General features: G+C 49.7%; 7 protein-coding genes across 7 annotated transcripts; 3 read left to right on the forward strand and 4 right to left on the reverse strand.

Moving 5' to 3' along the window:
* Positions 1 to 56: 56 nt before the first annotated feature.
* On the forward strand, positions 57 to 1,901 carry LACBIDRAFT_297007 (uncharacterized protein; the record flags this gene model as incomplete). Its single annotated transcript, XM_001880590.1, has 4 exons — positions 57 to 122; positions 177 to 644; positions 697 to 836; positions 890 to 1,901. The coding sequence occupies 4 exons, from the start codon at positions 57 to 59 to the stop codon at positions 1,899 to 1,901; spliced, it is 1,686 nt and encodes a 561-aa protein (XP_001880625.1).
* A 1,517-nt stretch (positions 1,902 to 3,418) lies between these two features.
* On the forward strand, positions 3,419 to 4,332 carry LACBIDRAFT_297009 (uncharacterized protein; the record flags this gene model as incomplete). The annotated part of the gene is made up of 4 exons (XM_001880591.1): positions 3,419 to 3,535; positions 3,590 to 3,907; positions 3,960 to 4,126; positions 4,179 to 4,332. The coding sequence occupies 4 exons, from the start codon at positions 3,419 to 3,421 to the stop codon at positions 4,330 to 4,332; spliced, it is 756 nt and encodes a 251-aa protein (XP_001880626.1).
* Positions 4,333 to 4,389: 57 nt separating this feature from the next.
* LACBIDRAFT_297010 (uncharacterized protein) lies at positions 4,390 to 8,259 on the reverse strand (the record flags this gene model as incomplete). Its single annotated transcript, XM_001880823.1, has 10 exons — positions 4,390 to 4,911; positions 4,963 to 5,050; positions 5,104 to 5,186; positions 5,239 to 5,292; positions 5,342 to 5,767; positions 5,819 to 6,959; positions 7,009 to 7,731; positions 7,782 to 7,894; positions 7,941 to 8,151; positions 8,207 to 8,259. The coding sequence occupies 10 exons, from the start codon at positions 8,257 to 8,259 to the stop codon at positions 4,390 to 4,392; spliced, it is 3,414 nt and encodes a 1,137-aa protein (XP_001880858.1).
* Positions 8,260 to 8,663: 404 nt separating this feature from the next.
* Positions 8,664 to 14,089, reverse strand: LACBIDRAFT_297011 (uncharacterized protein; the record flags this gene model as incomplete). Its single annotated transcript, XM_001880824.1, has 6 exons — positions 8,664 to 9,997; positions 10,055 to 12,221; positions 12,273 to 12,379; positions 12,439 to 12,930; positions 12,990 to 13,218; positions 13,271 to 14,089. The coding sequence occupies 6 exons, from the start codon at positions 14,087 to 14,089 to the stop codon at positions 8,664 to 8,666; spliced, it is 5,148 nt and encodes a 1,715-aa protein (XP_001880859.1).
* A 311-nt stretch (positions 14,090 to 14,400) lies between these two features.
* LACBIDRAFT_297012 (uncharacterized protein) lies at positions 14,401 to 15,178 on the reverse strand (the record flags this gene model as incomplete). The annotated part of the gene is made up of 4 exons (XM_001880825.1): positions 14,401 to 14,490; positions 14,550 to 14,696; positions 14,759 to 14,980; positions 15,056 to 15,178. The coding sequence occupies 4 exons, from the start codon at positions 15,176 to 15,178 to the stop codon at positions 14,401 to 14,403; spliced, it is 582 nt and encodes a 193-aa protein (XP_001880860.1).
* Positions 15,179 to 16,041: 863 nt separating this feature from the next.
* On the reverse strand, positions 16,042 to 16,758 carry LACBIDRAFT_294148 (uncharacterized protein). The gene is made up of 3 exons (XM_001880826.1): positions 16,523 to 16,758; positions 16,251 to 16,466; positions 16,042 to 16,188 (listed from the first exon to the last, which is right to left on the reverse strand). Exons 1-3 carry the CDS (start codon positions 16,727 to 16,729, stop codon positions 16,162 to 16,164), a joined length of 450 nt encoding a protein of 149 aa, XP_001880861.1. The 5' UTR covers positions 16,730 to 16,758; the 3' UTR covers positions 16,042 to 16,161.
* Positions 16,759 to 16,986: 228 nt separating this feature from the next.
* LACBIDRAFT_297014 (uncharacterized protein) lies at positions 16,987 to 18,858 on the forward strand (the record flags this gene model as incomplete). The annotated part of the gene is made up of 8 exons (XM_001880592.1): positions 16,987 to 17,090; positions 17,140 to 17,278; positions 17,332 to 17,432; positions 17,487 to 17,568; positions 17,618 to 17,635; positions 17,691 to 17,729; positions 17,781 to 18,601; positions 18,651 to 18,858. 8 exons carry the CDS (start codon positions 16,987 to 16,989, stop codon positions 18,856 to 18,858), a joined length of 1,512 nt encoding a protein of 503 aa, XP_001880627.1.
* Between the last annotated feature and the right edge of the window lie 226 nt (positions 18,859 to 19,084).

Below are 19,084 nucleotides of genomic sequence, written 5' to 3' on the forward strand. Positions count from 1 at the left end.
GCGTTCAACCCCACGCGTTGCGGCCTTTGTTTCTTGTTTCTTTGTTCTCTCGACTCATGCCACCACCGCGCCAAATCACAGATTGGCTCAACACAAACTACCCAAGACCGGTCGTAGATCCGGTACGCGAGAAACCATAATCATACTTTCACCATTCATTCGTGATACTTATATAGGAATGGCTTGAAGGATGCTGCAACTGGATAACAAACGACCACAACCTCGACTCAGCGCGCGACTTGCCCGCGTTTTTGAAAGAACTAGAGCATCAGCTGCTTCGATCATCACTCCAAGATTCTATGCTCCCGCATACCGGACTCCCAGCCAACATAGGCGACCTAAATACGAGTACTACCCTCACGGGGCCACCCGTGCTCCTGGAGGTTATTCATATGGACGACGTATCCACCAGCGCCTTTCAGCTTGATCAAATTAGGCAAGCACGCGAGGAGCGCATGCGGGCTGGTGTTGGAAATGAAGAAGGCGAAGAGGACGGGGATGTAGATGTGGAAGGCGAGGGCCCGATGCCCCAATACCCCAGGGGCAAGTTACGTCTTCGGTTATCTGACGGCCACACTGTTTTGGAGGCCCTGGAATATCGTCGGATTGATGAGTTGAAGCTTACAACGCCACACGGGTTCAAAGTACGTCATATCCAGCACTTTCAACGAGGTGACCTTAACAGATTTTTGTCAGATGCAATTGAAGAACGTCCGCATTCAACGCGGCATGGCCTTTCTTGAACCAACCACCGTCATTTTAAAAGGAGGCCAAGTGGAAGACCTTGCGCAAAATCAAGAATTCAACTTTGCCAACGCTTTGAGGCATCGCATGGGGCAAGTATATTTCTTGAGACTACTACGACCGACAAAATATAATCGTACCATAGGCTACCTCTGAACGAGCTACCCGAACCACAGCCGGAGGAAGATCCACCACAGCCTCTACAACAAGCGGCGGCCATCATGCGATCCCCACTCCGCGAGATATCTCCACCACCTTCACCCCCCTTATTTCCTCAGCGCAACGACGACGAAGACCTTGAGCCACGTCGCCGTAAAGTGCCCAAGAACAACTCCCCATCGTCGTCCATCCCTACGTCACGGCCGATAGCTGGTCTACCATCATCACTCACATCTCTTGGCGGCGTATCGACCGCTCGCTCCGCAACCCTGGTAGGGAGCAACAGCACTTCACCACATTTCCCTTTCTCTGGTCCACAAATCAACGTCGTTTCCGTCGAAAATGCGCGTTCGGCCAAGGGGAGAGGCATGGGTCTTAACTTGCCACCTACAATCCGACAGACAGCTCCCAACCTCCCTTCTCCCCCCACACAAGAACCTGACGAGGCCAGTTTCGACTTCGAGTTGCTTGATGAACTAGACGAGAACCAACCGCCCTCCAAGCCAATTGCAAATAGCAATAAAGGCAAAGGACGAGCCGCAGATGCGATGACAACGAAAACCAAAGCTGAATTATCGGACGAATTTCCAAGTTCTGACGATTACGGTATCGACAACATGAACGATGACTTCTGGCGTGAGCTCGACGAAGCAGAGGCATCTGCAGATAGAAGCAGTCTTTGTGCGCCTGCTACTACCTCTTCTTCCTCGTCGGGCCTTGGATCATCATGGTCCGCAGTCGAGAGGAAGACGGGAGGCGTCGCGACGAGAGACACCCTTGCATTATCTGCACCCCTTGAAGTGATCAGCATTGATTCTGACGATGATCTGATGAGTACTGAAGACAAGGAGAACGTCCCTGTTCCAACTAGGCACGTCAGAAGACGGACCGAAGACGATTGGGAAGGATTTGGTGGACCAAGTCAAAGAAGGGACAGGAGGCCCGTCATACTGGCCACGAATCCAGATGATATCCTTGATTTGACTGATTCAGAATAGGCTATTCCCTTGGATTTAATTGGGAAATGTTGATGAAGTGGAACTTGATATGATTGGGACTAAAGAGGGGTTATACTTACTGTTTCTCGCCGGCTTTGAAGACCTCTTCTACACCCTCTGAATCGCGAATCAGCTCAGACCGCGGGTAATGAGACACACTTAGCATTTAGGTTGTTGGAGTCGAAGAGAAGTTAGGACGAAGAAATATCATTTGTCGTGGCCATGGTCGTCAAAACGAAGGGCGCAACAGGGAACTGGTGGTCTACATACACGATGAATTACAAAGTTGGGAAAAGAGATCAACAACTGTGAGGAGAAAGAAGGAACTCATCCAAGAATAGCCACTTTAGCTTTCTTCTTCTTCTTGATGTTGGTGTTGGAGAAGGAACGCCAACTGTCGACACGCTGATCTCGATTCTCTGCAAAGGGGAGTGGTGAACGGGTAAAAAGAGGAAGAAGATATGAAGCTTACCTTCCCAATTCTTATCTTCTTCCGCCTTTCGCTTTCTCGTGGCCACCTCTTCGTCCTTCTTCCTCGCCTCTAGACCTTCATTCGCCAAATTCATCTTGATAGCCCTGCAATGCTCCCTCAATCAATCAAATCCACGAAACTGAAAGAGCCATACGAACTTTCTCCTCCGAACCTCCTCTTCAATCAGCAATTCTTTCGACTGCGCCCTGACACGAAACTTGTAAGGGGGCTCTATGCCTACGAGTCTCGGATCTGAGTCGGAGATTGACGTTGGCAGGCTGAGAGCCTTGAGAACCATGTTACGCGCTTGGGTGATCACTGCATCGAACTCTTCTCGTTTGGCTTTATCGGACAAGTCGGACTCGGCCTGAAGAGAGAAATATGTGAACAGGGGGACAAAAGTCGGAGTGATAACTTTAGACGGACCTTCTTCAGGATATCAAAAGCCTCTGGGGCACGAGCATGAGGGCACTTGTCAGGGTGAATGACTGAAAATGGTGGGGTTGGGTTAGTCGCTTGACGCTGACGTTGGCTTGATAACGCACATAATGATATCTGCCTGTATTTCCGCTTGATATCTTCAGGAGTAGCCAGTTCGTCTAAATCTAGGATATCATAAGGACTACGAGCAAAAAGGTCAAGTGAGGTCTATTGATAAGGGAGGAAAGGGACCGACTTGAACTTGAACGCTTTGAGAATGCGCTCAACTTCTAGCTCGCGCTGGAAAGCCGAAGCCTCACGGCTAAGAAGCTTCTCAACATCTAAGTCAGCTGAAGTGGAAGTTTGCTTTGAAGAAGAGGCTGTAGACATTCCAGGTGGTAGTAATTGAGAGAAAGTAGTTGTGGCACGTGCATCGTGACTGTCGCCATGTCTTTCCTCCGCCCAATTTCACGGTCGTTCCTTCAGCCGTCCGTAGGTCATTGGTACTCACTGCAAGCCTCCTGTTGCTAATATCTTTTAGTTTAGGCCGACGCTACTGGTCCGATGTCGTTCATTACGCCCTAGATCGATCTTCAACGAGTCAACCCAACGCTCATGGCGGCCAATGTCGACCCAAACATCCCCTCCTCCAATGCGACCGCCAAATACTGGGCAGAGAAAGACGCGCAGTGAAGTGCACGCTGCTAAAAACAGGGCTTTACTCATGTACTCTTCCGCCGTGGTGCGTCCCACCCTTCCCATTCTCGAGCCATCGTTTACGCTCATTCCACTCCAGATAATCATGGCCGTCGGTGCAAGCTACGCTGCGGTCCCCCTCTACCGCATGTTTTGTGCCGCAACTGGTTTTGCGGGGACACCCAAAGTCGGCACAGGCCGGTTCGAGGCTGAGCGATTGGTTCCCGTCGAGGGAGCACGTCGAATCAAAGTACATTTCAACGCGGACAAGTCGGAACAATTGCCTTGGACGTTCACTCCTCAGCAGAAGTTTGTCAGCGTTCTCCCTGGGGAGACAAGTCTGGCTTTCTATAAGGCAAAAAATACTTCGGATCGGGATATCATTGGCATCGCGACGTACAATGTTACACCAGATAGGGTGGGTTTCATCCGTTTCTTTCAAGGCACAACATTGATGTAAAACCACATAGATTGCGCCTTACTTCTCCAAAGTGGAATGTTTCTGCTTCGAAGAACAGCGTTTGCTGGCCGGAGAAGAAGTGGACATGCCTCTACTTTTCTTCTTGGATAAAGACATGCTTGATGACCCTGCATGTAAAAATGTCGACAGTGTCGTCCTTTCATACACTTTCTTCAAGTAAGTGATTTAACTATTTTATCCTTCGAAGACACCACTGACACTGCTGCAGAGCACGGAGAAATGAACATGGACAACTAGAACCGGATGCACCGGAAGATGTTATTCAGGACTCGCTAGGTTTTGGCGGGTACGAACTCGCGCCCAAGGCTGAACTTCGCAGTCCAGCCGCGTCTCCAGTGTCTGAGAAGAGCCAAGGGTCATAGCAATAAATGTTCTCCAAAACAAATATATAATACAGTAGAATAAATATACTCCCAACCTCACACCTCCGCCTCAGAATCGTCAGGAGATGGTTCATTTGTTTTCGCGACCTTGCGTATTGGCCGAGGTTTCGGCCGTGGACGCAGCTTGACAGCCAAAGGCACCTCAATATCCACAACGTCAGGATCACCTCCAGATCCAACAAAGGTATCCTCGTCGCTTGAAACATCCTCCTTACCCTTCGATCGTTTCTTGCCTTTTGATGAGCTCCCAGCACGCTTCTGTCCTGCGACTTTCCCGCTTCGCTTCGCTGTTCCCTTTGCAGAGCTAGTTGCAGTGGGTGCCGTCTTCCTCCGTTTCTTTTCAGGGCCTGAATCTTTTTCGCTCTCAGATCCAGATCTCGAACGCGACTTTTCGGAACTGGCTGTCGACCCAGCGTTTTGGTTTTTGCGGAAATCTGTGATGACTCGCTGAAGTCGTTTACTTGCATACGCTTGACGCTGCCGTGGTGCCCGTGTACCACTACCAGCGCTCACGTCCAGGAATGCATTAAGATTGCCTTGTTTGTTTAGAGCCATAGCCTAGGCATGAGTGTGTCAGCTAAGCTCCAGCTCTCCAAGGTGGAAACTCACCTGGCTACGCTTGTTCATCTTTTGTATGATTGGCAACAAATTCTCGTCGACCTTTGCCTTGCCCCAGCCTAATTCCTGGTTTAAGAAGCTAACAGTGTGGTGGGTTAATACCTCGCAGTCAAACAGATGCAAGAAGCTTACTCTCGAAGTGCATCAAGGTCAGGTAACCCCCACTTAAACGGCTCTTCCGAACTATCCACAATCGGGTGGTAATATGCATCTTGCTGAAGATCGCCGTGAGCGTCAATTTCTCTGCTGATATAAATGTCAACCCACGACTGCAGAATTTGGCCAGTCGCTCGGTAAATACAAATCTTTGAATTTCTTTTTCTGAAAGGAATCTTGGGTTAATCTCAGGTTCCAAGTTTGGAGTACTCACAAATGATTTACGAAATTTCGACTTATTGTCTTCACCTTTGTCCTTCCCTGCTTGAACTTTCGTCCACCAATCCTTAAACTTGTATAGTCCGTCTTTGCCAGGAAACTCCTGAAGGAGTTCCATAGCGACGACTGGGCCAACCCCAGGAAGACCCTCCACGTAATCACTTCCTAGTAGATAGGCCAAGCGAATTAAGGCGTCCTGGTCCAGTCCTAGGTCTCTTGTGAGATCGGCGAGTGCGAAACCTTCAACAGTCTTCGATTGGTTAAACATGTTCTTATACACACGCTGGCCGCCAAAGAGGAAAACGTCAGAATCATCCGTGATTATTCCATCCACTAATTTCAGGGTGACAAGCTCAGCGCACTGTGCCTCCGCCTCCATTGGGGCAGTGATATACGGTATACCAAAAAGACGCAACATTGTCTATTATTTTAAAGTCAGCCAGAAAACGAGGCCTCCAAAATAGAGACACACCATGATCTGCGTTATCATCTGTTGCGTGATGTCCTCTGAATCTCGCATAGCAGCTTTCCGTTGTTGATGAAGAGTCTCGATCTCAACATCAATCTCACGTCGGACATCGTCCAAGTCTTTACCTTTGACGTGAGACATAAATTTTGCAAATTCACCCTCCTCGGCGTGAGGATCCATTTCCTGGGCAGCATCCCAACTTTCAATTTTTGAATCTTCTGGAATGTGCTCGGAGGGTGACGGTGAGCGAGAGGGCGCGAAGAAAGCTTCTGCCTCCTCAAACCCATCGTAGTGAGGTGGGGGGGATGGTGTATGTGGTCTTGTGAGCTGTTGGTTGCTAGCGGTGAATGTGATGGCGGTGTCGGTGTCGATAACGGAATCGGTTATTATGGCTGGTGCTTTAGGCAACTTGTTTACATGCTCGGGGGAACGGATGGGGGGTAGGCTCATTCCATCTGCATCTACCTCTTCATCCGAGTCTATCCTTTCTTCGCTCATAGCCATGGTTAGCTTCTGAAATGTTGTAGATTCCGAGACCTCTATTGTGGTCATGTCAAAAACATTCGATGCTGATATAGATTCAATTTCAACCGTTGAGGATCTGACTAAAGCTGCGGCCACTCTGTGTTGTGGTACGACCTCCTCCCAATCGTCATCAGAGTCTGAGATATTTAGCGCAGAGGTAGGAGCTAGCAATGTTGGTTTTCCAAAAGTAGTGGGAACAGAATTTCTTTTTTGTGAGGGTGATGCCTGTATGCGAGAGGGACCAGCATTAGCGATAGATAGCACGGTGTCTAGCCGCCGGGGTGAGGCATAGATATCGTCGTCGTCGGGCGAAAATTCTCGAGGCTTAGCAATTGGTGCTATTTTAGAAAGCTGAACAATTGTTGACCTCCCATCCATTGAAGCCTGAATCGCGAAGGCCAGTTCGTCGTTGTCCTCGTCAAATTCAGGTAATGAAGAATGCGGTAGTAATTCATCCTCTTCTGGCTCAAATAGAGGTATTGACTTGGTTTTGCGGTTGACGGAAGATTTCGTAGAAAGCGGTGCTAAACCTGTCGAGGTTTGCCGATTGGCAAGCCCAGATAAGGCCATCTCACGTTGATAACTGCGTAGGTCTGGATCGGCAGGAGGGGGAGCTGGGCTGATTGGTAATGTGGACCAAGTTACAATAGAGAAGAGACAAAACTTACATTTCTACCTCCTCCATTTCAGCATCGCTGTCATCATCTTTATCGTTTCCCTTAACATCCTCGTGATCAATTTCAATTGGTTTTTCTCGTGTACCGGAATCCCTGATACCCAAAATCCAGCCTCCCGAATGACCTTCATTCTTTATCAAGACGTATTCCTTGTTCCGCTCGCTTGCGATGCGGACTGGGATGGATATATGTGCACTCCCAATGCTGTCCGTTGTCATAAGAAGTTGTTGCGTTAAAGCATTCCGTTGCCGAAGGTTTTTAATTTGCTGTTTAGAAAAATCAAGAGGGGTAGGTGCACTCCTGAGCATCTTCTGCAGTCGCGCATAAGAAGTTTGACGGGACTTGAGCCGCAAATCTCCAACAATTTCATATTGGACTTCAGTGGGTAGTTCGCGAAAGGCCGGAGAGTTCACGTCAAAGTCTTCGGGTCGCATGTCTTCGATAAAAGCGCGGAGCTCGTCCTCCGTTGCGAGGCGTGGGTCGGGGACTGCCGTCCGTGTTGCTTTTGCGACAACTTCTTCCAAGTCAACCTCTGGGAGGTAATAGCGGTCGAGTTCGTGAGCCCTGTCCTTTTTCTTCGTAGAGCTGGACGACGGGGTTGGAGCTATTCTTCGAGAAGGTGTTTTGGGAACTGAACCGTCGATATCTTCAAGGTAGACGGTATTATCATCTAACTCAGCGGATGACTTTTTACCCTTCCCTTTGGTGCTCGCTCTGATGGAAATCAGATCAGCTTGAACATGCTGATCATTGTACATACTTACTGGGCACCTCCTGCGTGGTTCAACGCCTCCCGCCTCATTTGAGCAGCGAGAAGCTTTTCTGCTATCCTCGCATGACTGGCGGCAGCCCCCGCCCTTTTCTTCTTGCGCTCATTCTACCTGAAATGAGTATTTGAACACTGCTTGGCAGCCCAAACGCACCAAAGTGGACCTTTTCAGCGTAGGGGCCCCTCCGTCGAAGACGAAAACTGGCTTGATTCCGTAAAACAGAAGCTTGGAGATACGTCTCAAAAACCCTAAGACATGGGCGTTGATCAAAGCATGACCGTCCTTGTCGCGCATTGTAGCTTGGAACTGGTAAATCCAAATGCTTGAATCAATGGCCAGGCTCTTTCCCTCCATTGTCTCCAACCTGATTGAATACATCAGCCCCAAAGCCCACGAAAAGTAAGAGCGCGCATCGTAACATTATGGGTCGGCCAACTGGAGACAAAAGACTCCAAAGAGACTTGACACCCATCCTTCATCCACTTTGGCACTGCGGAACCAAAATGTTCCAGGATGAACTACCAGTCACACGGTTGTAGAAATTTGACTTAGAGCCCAGCAATCCAAGGACGTGATACGTGCATTGGTCGAGTCAAAGCAAAGTCAAAGTGAGCGTGTTGTAATAAAGACAGTCCGAGTAATTTATGATCATCGAAGGATCTTTTCTGTTCATGACTATATATTCCAAATTTCCCGGGGTATGTTAGAAAACCACACTAGACACAAAAAATAAAAAGGAGTGTGTAAGGCTGCAAGGTGCATAATTAGGCGATACGACTGGTAAGATCTAAGCGGCAGGTTCAAGACAAAAACAAAAAAGATAGGCATAGTCCCGTGTCGTAACTTCGTTGGAAACCAAGGAGTCAAGGAAAGTGTCTAGTGTTTTGGGGTAGCAGGGCGTGCAGGGCGGACAGTGTCAAATTGCCCATCACCTCGAACCAGTGGTGATCCCCGACCAGCTGGTGAACTCGTGCGAGAAGACAGTTGGCCTTGATTTTGATTAGGCGGAAGAAGGTTGGATTCGTTCAGATTTGGAGCTTGGTTGGTCTGACCTGGCGAGAACCGCGCGTCGAAGCCAGACATACCTGTCATTTGCATCCCCAGCGGCGCGGGGTTACCCATTTGCGGAGCACCCATCATCGGCGCGCCCATTTGCGGGGCACCCATCATCTGCATACCCATCATCGACATTCGAGGGTCAAACCCAGCCATGCTCATCCCACCACCCGTCATATTGGGGTTGAGCATTTGTTGTTGGCCTTCTGCACCGCCATCTCCACCAACTTGAGAGCCAGCAACAGAGAAAGCCATCATAGCTTGCTGGTATGCCTGCGCCGCCTGTTGTGCCGCAAACATGTGTTGAGGGTTGAACCCAGGCATCATCCCAGGGAATCCCATTTGACCAGTCATCATCGGATTCATCTGGCCCATCGCTCCACCTGTCATCATAGGATTTAACCCACCCCCGCCCGTCATCATAGGATTTAACCCACCCCCGCCCGTCATCATAGGATTTAACCCACCCGCTCCCGTCATCATGGGTGCCATGGGGTTCATCCCACCCGTCATCATTGGATTCATGCCCATCATCGGGTTCATTCCCATCATCATCGGATTCGCCATCATGGGATTGTAACCAAATTGACCTCCGTACATCGATCCGCCCTGTGCCATTTGATCCAAAGCCTGGCGCTGTTGTTCATCAAATCGCCTCTGCCGCTCCTCCGCTACTCGTTTTTCTCGCTCACGTTCCGTGAGTGCGGCACCCACGCCTCCTTCACGTTTACGTTCGCGTTCGTGAGCAGTGATTGCGCCAAGTAACCCAGTTTGAGGTGGAGGTGGTTTGTTGGGAACGTTAATGAGGGAAGCACCAGTCTCGCGAGCGAGTTCCTCTTGTCTTTTCGCCGACCTATCTTGTTTGTCCTGGATACCAGCAGAGAGCAAGCCCTGAGGCGTGAATGCTTTTGTCATAGTTTCAGAGGGCTCGAGCTGCACGAAAGTGTCGCGCGGTTCATTTTGATTCACCTGCTGACGTCCGGAAGGTTCCAATACCTGACTCCACATTGACTGACGAGCAGCGCCCGGTTGAGGGTATTCCGCTTGGGACCTAATTTGTGGATTCTCCTCATAGTATGTGCGCCGCCCAGACTCTATATATGGATCAGTTCCTGCACGTCGAGGTTGAGGTTGGTGATGATGGTAGTCATCAGCTGGAAAAAAAAACACCACTGAATAAGGAGATCACACAAGGAGAAAATTAAACTTACGAGGAGGCCGACCGCCAGGTATCTGTGGCAGTGTTCTTGGAGGTCTCAGATGCGAATACGTCTGCGGTGCTTCAGGTTGACCATAGTCACCGTGACCGCCTTGGTTTTGAGGGGGCTTGATGGAGGGTGCAGAAGAAGAAGAGGGTGTACTTTGTCCTCGCGTCATAACCGGTTCCCCATCCGAATCTGCGTCATCCTCCTCTTCTTCCTCCTCCTCCTCCTCATCCGTACTCTCATTCCATGCCCCTGCGTATTTCGATTTTCGCTTCCCGTTCCTCCCCGGTTTATGTTTAGCAGCTTGGTGAGCAGCCTGTTGAGCTTGTACTTTGGCCTTCCTTTCAGCAGCTTGTTTTGAAGGGGCGAACGATGACTTAAAGGGTGGCCCTGAGTCCGTCGATGTCGCTTGGGGTGGGGCTGAAACAGGTGGAGGCGACGTTCCAGTCCGGTCACGAACTTTGAGAGGTTCGACTTTTTGGAGGGATGTGGAGGCTGACGGAGCGTCGTCGACGTCAAGGTAGGAGAGCACAGCAAGGACCTCTGCATTTGGGTCCTCGAAAGACCCTGAACGTTGCATGTTGGAGGGAGCTTCATTGCGTGTATCCATGTTTTCTTCGTGTTCTGACTCTTCTTCGTTGACGCGCAGAGAGGAAGAAACGGAATCACCGGCGTACATACGCATGGCTGGTGGAGCACGTGCACCTGATGGTTTACGTCCAAGAACTGACCGCGCTGAGCTAACTCGATCGGTGCCAAATGTGCCAGCTGGATTGCTGGCAGAGGGCTCGTTGGCAAAAGACATCGGAGTGTTCCGCCGGGCCGGCGGTTGTTGGTTATTAATAGAACTCCTGCCGGCCGGGGTACCGGATCCATGGTCCGAAGACGAATAGTCGTCATCTTCCTCTGCTGATTTCGTGGCCTGAATTTTGCTACTTGATGCGCTATCGGCTTGCTGCATGTAGTAAAGGGCACCAGCCTCAGTAGTAAAGTCGTTTTCGGGTGGTGATGAAGGCTGCTGCCATGATGCTTCTGGGCTTTCACGCTGAGGTGCAGCGTTGGGCTGCGTCTCCAACCTGGAATCAGACGAATATGCAGAAATACTATCGCTTCCGAAACTATCTTGAGTCTTGGCACGGGTCTGTTCTGCGATAAAACGAGGAGGGATAGCGCTGGGGCTAGTCGCCATCCGTGGTTGTGGCGCCGCGAAGGGATTTGTCTGCCCCAGCCGGTTGGGAGAGAGTGGCGTCGTCGGGGCAATGTTGGAAACACTGGCCACACTGCCTATTGACATTTTTTCCAGAGGTTTATTATAACCCTGAGGCAGCGATGGTAGCCCTGGTTTGTCTAGGCTATTCGAAGATTGCATGCTTGGTCGACCACTGCTCGTACTGGCGAGTGTGGTTCCGGAAAGCGGAGGAAGCCCGGTTTTAGGTGAAGGCAAAGATAGCGCAGAGTTCATTGACTGAGGACTATTCGACATCGGCTGGTCGAAGGTGGGTGATTGGGGACTTGCTGGTTTCTCCGGCACCGCAGGAGCTCCGTTGTTTTGCGTCTGACTGGAAGGTTGGTTGCTCTGGTGTTGTTGGGGTCCGTTGTTTAGGGATTGCGCGGATGGTCCATTATTTAGAAGTTGCACGGGTGATACGTTACTGGGAGGTTGTGAGGAGAGCCCGTTGTCTGGAGGCTGGGTAGGCCCATTACTCTGCGCAGAAGATGGTCCATTCTCAGATGGTTTCGCTGCATTGGGTGGGTTTGAGGTGCCCGCCAATAACGCGCGAGTAACACTGGTGTCCACTGGAATTGATGCCACATTCAGACGTTCTTGCGCAGGGGGCGTTCCATTAAAGTTTAGTGGCGGAAGTTGGGGGCCTGTTGGAACAGTCCCTGGTTGTGGTTGAAGGGACGTCCCGGAATTTGTCGGTGTGGTAGACATCGGGGGTGTCCCACCCACGCTTGATATACCAAAACCATTTCCACCAGCACCACCAATGGGAGGAAGGGATGGAGGGGTGTCAGCGGAGCTTTGCTGCGCCGCCGGGCGTTGTGGGACAGCTTGGACAGCAGGGTGCATATGTTCAACCAGCAGATCAATCAGGCGGGATCTTATAACAGATGTGCGATCGTCTCTTGGATCCAAGGATTCCACCAATTCGCGCTCCAGGAATAAGGACTAGGACATGAGTCAATATGTATACGGCATCCATGTGAGGCATAAACAAACTTCTTTCTGTGGACCAACGGGATACGCAAACATCAAAGAGGTCCGATCTCGTGGATCCCAAGTCCATCCCTTTGGTCGTCCATACAGGCTGAAAGCATCGTGCATAGCTGAAAATGGGTTGTTAGTCTTGACCCAGGAAAAATTAACTTGGTATGTTAGTACTAACCCACGATCCACTTGAGCATTTCAGCTGCTTGACCACCACTTGGATCCAACTCTGGCATAACCAATAGCCAACCCTCTCGCGACCTCATCCCTGCAGCGATTTCCTCGTCTCCTAAGAGACCTTCCACCTTGATCAGTGTACTCCGGCTGATCAATTCGGGTCGTTCAGGATACACAGAAAACACTTGTGTGATATCAGTGACTGTGAGGAGCGCTCTCTTCCTGTCCTTAGGTTTGGGAGACAAGTACATCGACATCGATGCTTTGGTAGGGCCAGTTGGTTGAGGCTGGCTCTGATCACGCGAGAACAGATTTGACATTCTCTTCTTCTTCAATGTTGGGTTGGAAACAGGTGGTGAGGCTGATCCCTCAGCGCCGTCCACCGAGGCACTGACCACCATCCAGACTCGTTTCCAGTCAGTTTGTCCCGCAATGCGTATCCGCGCCCAACCCTCCATGCGGCCCCGCACGAGCGTTGTTGGTGTATCACGAGCTTGGAATCAAAAACGTTGAGACATTATGGGAATCAATGTTACCACGAAAACGACTTACCACTGAGCGTGATTCTTATTAGATGAGCCGTGTATATCTCTTCTAAGCGCGACTTTTCCCAAGCGGACAATCGGAGTGCGGCAGCCCATGAAATGAGAGCATTTGTAGAAGGACATGAGAAGAGAAGGAGATTTGACCCAGCAGTATTGAGAGTTAATACGTTCGTGTATCGCTTGGGGCCAGAGGTAGCAGTGGCCGGGACGGTCACTGAACCTAGGACTTGAACAAACTGAAAAAAAATAATGAAGATATGTTTTGGTAGAAAAGTAATCAGGACGTACAGCATCCATTACATTCACATACGTAGGAGGGACCTCCCTTCCCTGCTTGCTCGCTTCCTGTATCTCTTTCATGTCCCAAACACTGAGCGTCGTGCCACCCAACTGCGCCCAGACGTCAACCCAACCTTCGTCCTTTGTGGGCCGCTGTCCATCAGCCTGGCGTTCTATCCGCCGAACGAGAGGCCCAGAGAAATATATCTTCTGTGCGTGGGCGATGGTAAGTTGAACAACTGAGCGTATTTCAGGATGTAAGGGGGCTGGAGGTTGTGTTTTTGATGGTGAAGGGGCGGTCGGTGGAGGTTGAACATCAGTAGTTGTTCGCCCCATAGCACCTTGTTGTTGGCCCATCGCAGGTTGCGAATTCGGTGGTATTTGCTGCTGTGGCGTTTGTTGCTGCTGCCCATACAAATTGGTTTGCGGAGGAGGCTGTACTTGCTGCATCGGGGTGCTTGGCGCGTTTTGCTGCTGCGAAGTTGGGGCATTTAGGTTCGTTCCGCCATTAGTTGAGGTTGCACGTTGATTGATGTTCGGCTGGGACTCGTTCGACTGCCGGCGAAATGGCGAGAAGAAAGATGGGGAACGTGTGTGAGGTGGCATGTCCGAGGATGAGTCGGTGGAAAAGTTGTTGGCGGGAGAAGGGTGATTAGATGAGGGAAATTGAAGGTGATTTTGGGCTGGCTGCTGAGCGAGTGATTGGGCAGCCTGAGCTTGCAATTGTTGGAATCTAGGCGGGGTCACAAAGCCAGTGCTGGGGCTGCTCCTGCGCGGCTCCCACTGAGGAGTTGACGTCGAAGGAAGAAAAGGCGCCTGCGTAGTCATACGAACAGCTCAACTCGATTATTTGAATGGTGGTCCAACTTTCGGAGCAACTGATCATGGGAATCCTCTCAAAGCTAGTTCACGTGTTAGCAACTACTACGAGACTCTTTTGTATAACGTTCAAATAACGTTGCTCATTACTTGATTCACGACCGAGAGACTCATGTATGATATCTAGCGAGGATTACCCAGAGATCACCGCGATGACACAGCCAAGCGTGATAGATACATAACATCAGACTTGGGTCTAATGATATCCGCTAACCTTAACCTTTGCGACGAAGAGAACGCTCAGTGGGGTTTCACTTTCCCTAGCCGAAATCAGTCCTATTCCACCCATGTAACGCCCTCATAACAACACATTTTCTCTTGTGTTGTGGCCAATCACTTCTTTGGCATTCCTAAAGATTCCGTTTCATGTCGATCTTTTAGCAAGGGATAAGGCTGAGGCTGAACGAACCTTTGAGCAGTAGCGTGCTTTGCAGGTACCGCAACCCGACTTGCATGTGGAATTACAAAGGTTGCATTTGAGAAGATTGCCTCTATCGCTACGTTCCTTAAGTGATGCGTTGATTTCCCAGAGCCCAGCGAGCGATACAGGGAGAATCTAAAAATATCATAAGCCGTCACCTAAGGTTATATTTGGGTTGAAGTATTAATTCTTCATACCTGAATTGTGCTGGGATCCTCAATCCTGTACCCAATCTGCCCGTGACCACCCAAGTACTGAGGAGGACGTGCTCTGGTCGCAGTGATGCAAAGCGTGTGGCCAACTTTAAAGTTCTGGGCATCCTCTCTCGGGTTGGGTGTATGCAGAGCGACGAGGAATTTGGCTTGAGTAACATCTCTTACTGCATATACTGGACGCAAGAGAGATCTGTCTGCAGTGATCTAGAATGGAAGAACCATATTCTAAGTCAGTGACAATATTAATGAACGTTCCGACTTTGGTACGATGATTTGTACCTCCATAAGCATTATCCAGCTCTCCCCTTCTTTTGGTGGGAATACAGGCAAAGTGTCAGCATTAGGAAAGGACATTATATCGTCAAGGTCGAGAGCATATCTCTTCCTTGTCCCAGAAGCCATGCTAGGCAGAATAAAAGTTGGAACAAAGGTTGTCAAAGAGTTCAGGTCGAGACTCGGAATCCACAGTTGGTCTCAACTTTCAAGGCAAGTGCTGTGATTTCGGAGTTCAAATCACACTGATGATATCTAGCGAGGATTACCAGTAGATAAGTAACAAATGAATCTTACTACCCACATCCCAACTGGACCGAATAGCACTTACATTTGGCTGGTGTCCCGACTCCCGGCTAGAACGCGATTTGGTGTCTCCCATGCCAGCTATTGAGGAATGGGTCTGAATGAGTCTTGTGCCATGACGCTATACCGCCCTGTCCTGCCTCGATCCGGAAGTATATCTACACGGTGATTGCGGTGCCTGTGGCACCCTGTACCTCCAGCTTCATCACAGTTTTTTTACACCCCAGTTTAGCGCCAAGAGTGCAGAAAGAGACTCGTGTCCCTGTGTTGGAGTTGGGGACTCAGGGGAAATTGGAAGAAAGGAACTAATTGGCAGGCTATTAATCCACCTTTATCTGGCACATGCCGACCAAAAGCCAGACCCTGGAACTTCAAATAGGGCAAAAACTCTCATAAAGGAAAGCAATGAAAGAGAATGAAAGCGGGAATGCAGAAAGTTGCGGGAGTGCACATGGCCGCCAGAATTGACAGAAGCCGCAATCATTGAATAGGCCTTGGCCACCTTTGAAAACCGGTGGGTATTGAAAGAGGTCTACTGCGGTAAGTACAGGGGAGTGACGGAATACAGAATTCACAAGAGAAAAGGGTGGTGAGTACCGTGAGAAGACCTTGTAGGGTGGGTGAACGCGAGGAATGGCAACGGTCATCCTGATTCCTCAGAGCTGGGCGCTTCCGTCAACGGATTGAAATGAAAGATCGTCAAGGATGGATTCAAACATTCCATTTCTAGACCCACGAATCAATCGGACCTCTTTTGGGCGCATCAAAAATGGATGATATATCTACAAGTGAACTCATTCCATCCTTTAATCTACGAGACTTTCCTCCCTTGCCTACACAGAGGATTGTTAGAATGATTAGAATGAAACTAGACCAGGGATTCACAAATACCAACCTTGTTTTCTTCTAAACCACCCAGCTCTTGGACAAGACCAGAATAAGGATACTCTCGACGAATCGCAGGTGCGTCTGGTACCACGTAGTTCTTCACAACGAAACCAAATGTAGCGAAACCAGCAAAAGCTAGAAGCAGCTGTCGGAGGGCGGCTTGGGGGGCAATCGGAGGGATATCGGGTCCCCACATAGATAGAACCTCCTCCTGTTCTGGAAGCTATATCGGGGAAGTGTTCGTAAAACTTCGAGGCATCCGAGGGCAGCTCGACTGACCGTATCACCAAAATTGCGCCTCATAAGTGGGTCCTGCCATGGTCTAGGTGGGAGGTACTGCCTCGAGATGTAGGGTAATTGCGGGTAGCCATTGAGTTGTGGATCAGGCTCCTGAGACGGCGTTGCGTACGCCCTTGCAAACGAAGCTGTGCGAGCAAAAGGGCGCGAAGCAACCAGTGCTGCTCGACGAAGCACAGTGTTGGACATGGCTGCGGAAGTGAAAGAACGGGGAACTCAGCACGTGGTCTGTCACCACTTGTGAGCTAACGCGGTTCGGAAAGACCCTTACGCTTTTGCAAACCCTTTTGTAAGTAAAGTGCCGCAGAGCCCTTACATTTCCAAGCAGACCCTGTCTTCCAGAATTCCAACACAGGCAAAATTGATCACATTTATTTCTACACATAATAAGTATGGCTCCTGATGCCCTTTGACATCCTCAACTTGAATCCCTCCCGCCCGACATCATGTCCAGAGACGTAGAAGAGCAGCTTCTCAAGCGCAAAGTCCGAAACCGGAAGCAGGGCGAGATCGTGTATCCTCTGGAATATTCGTTTGACCTGGTCAACTTGTGAGTAGCACTGGCATCCACAGTTTCGAGTATCTGACGCGCTGAATAGCGACATTTGGTACCATATGTTTCTTGTCGGGTGCCGTGGAAGCTTAACTATGCACCAATTCGACACTCCGCCGGAATATGTCTTGGATTTGGGTTGTGGAGGTGGCCATTGGGTCATGGAAGCCGCCAAGCAGTGGCCCGTTCGTTCCTCCATCCTCGTCTATCGCTTACTTGTCTGAACCGTATTGTCTAGAACAGCAAAATTACTGGCTTTGATATGTTTCACCTGTACCCGGACGCTCGCAAAATTCGTAAAGAATTTGAGAAACGCGTTTTCTGGCAGCAAGGAGATTTGTAAGAATTCGTTTGTCCCAAAGAGTTCCTGCTGACAGAGTCGTGGCTTTACAGTCTAGAAGGCCTTCCCTTCCCTCCGCAACTCTTTGATTATGTCCGCATTGTTGGCATTGGCCTTGGTGTACCAGAAGACGAGGTGAGCTCGAGCATAATACCTGCTGTTCTTCTTACTTATGGCCGAGCAGTGGCAACATCTCTTGGAGGTATTTTTAATGGATTGCTTTTTGCCTTTTACAGTCATTTACATCCACCATTTAGGAAGTTTATCGTGTCATGAAGCCTGGTGCAGTAGTCGAGGTTTGTTCGTTTAAAATTATTAGCCATCCATTTGCTAACATGCGCTTTAAGATTGTAGAAGAAGATCTCATATTTCCTTGCTCAACTTTTCGTCCTCGACAACCGTCGCATCTGTCACAAGCTTCTTCCTTTCTTTCAGTGGCCTCATGCTCAAGCTCGACAACTCTATGCCCTGAATCACCTGAAGAGCGGTGGCGGACCATCTCAAGTGGGACAGCTAACAAAATTTACAAGGCTTTGAAACTTGATGATCCGAAAAGAAAGTCCATGGCTGTCGATCAACTATCCTCCAACATCACCCTTATTTCTAGTGCCGACTGCACGACATCCAGGGAGCTTAAGCATCCACAAGATCATACACTCTTGAAAGCGGCGTGGGAAGCCATGCTTTCCCGTCGATTTATTCCGTCAAAGCTTCTCTCTGTTCTCCCATTTTACATCTCGAGCTCCTCTTTTGTCAACGTACAGACGTTTCCGCTCTTCCAAGTACCCCTTCCTCCGAATAGCGGGACCGCTCCCCAATTGAAACCACGACCCTCCCATGACTCATTCATGCCTCTACGACGAGCAAACTCCAACAATCCCTTCGACTTGAAGCCATCCCCATCATCAAGGTCGATGAAGGCAGATGGATTCTGTGTTCGTTCGACCCAGCTCGATGCCCAACCTAGCACATCACTTAGGGCACCTATGCATCTAGCCAAGACATTCCACACCGTAAAAGCCTGTGAAGACGCCATTTGGGAAGAATATGAGACAATGTACCATGACGATCCATCATTACTTACAAAGCGATACCTTTCCAGTCAGGATGCTTCAACTGATCCCTCCCCTCGCGCTTTCTTTGACGCGGACTGGCTCGATTGGGAAAAGTGAGTGAGCAATTCCAGTTTCCGATCACGCTTTTGACTTTGGACGCAGCGACATGACGGACCGTATTAGCATGCGAAACCATCTTGTCGGTATCTCGTGGCCCGAAACCCCTGGGGACCGGCCAGACTGGCGACATTGGAGATCTAACTTGGAAAATAACAAGTCTTCTCTAAACGGTCCTTCAGTAGAACCCACCGATTCTGAAGATCTATGCAGATCGATTCGCGCTTTTGTGGCTTGGAAACCCAAGTCATGACCGACGTCTCATGAGATTCCGACCGCTTGACCCGTTGGCCTTTATCTCTGTCATTTTGCTTTCCGTCGCATATTGCTATACTGTCATTTATTGTTGTTAATGCGGATCTATATCGTAGGTGTACCAGTAGGCGTCATATATCCTCACTTTACTTGTATCCTCAGGAATATGCTTTGTTTTCGAGCCTACTAACAAGTCACAAGAGCAGCACGGTCCACAAGCGTCC

The sequence above is a fragment of the Laccaria bicolor genome, genomic scaffold (assembly GCF_000143565.1).
Source record: "Laccaria bicolor S238N-H82 LACBIscaffold_11 genomic scaffold, whole genome shotgun sequence".
Taxonomy (NCBI): Eukaryota; Fungi; Basidiomycota; class Agaricomycetes; order Agaricales; family Hydnangiaceae; genus Laccaria; species Laccaria bicolor.

Coding starts and splice junctions, on each gene's coding strand:
- LACBIDRAFT_294148 (XM_001880826.1), bottom strand. CDS start 16,729: ATGTCCAACACTGTGCTTCGTCGAGCAGCACTGGTTGCTTCGCGCCCT. Junction 16,467..16,522: donor GGCGCAATTTTGGTGATACG/GTCAGTCGAGCT, acceptor TCCCCGATATAG/CTTCCAGAACAGGAGGAGGT. Junction 16,189..16,250: donor GTGGTTTAGAAGAAAACAAG/GTTGGTATTTGT, acceptor TCCTCTGTGTAG/GCAAGGGAGGAAAGTCTCGT.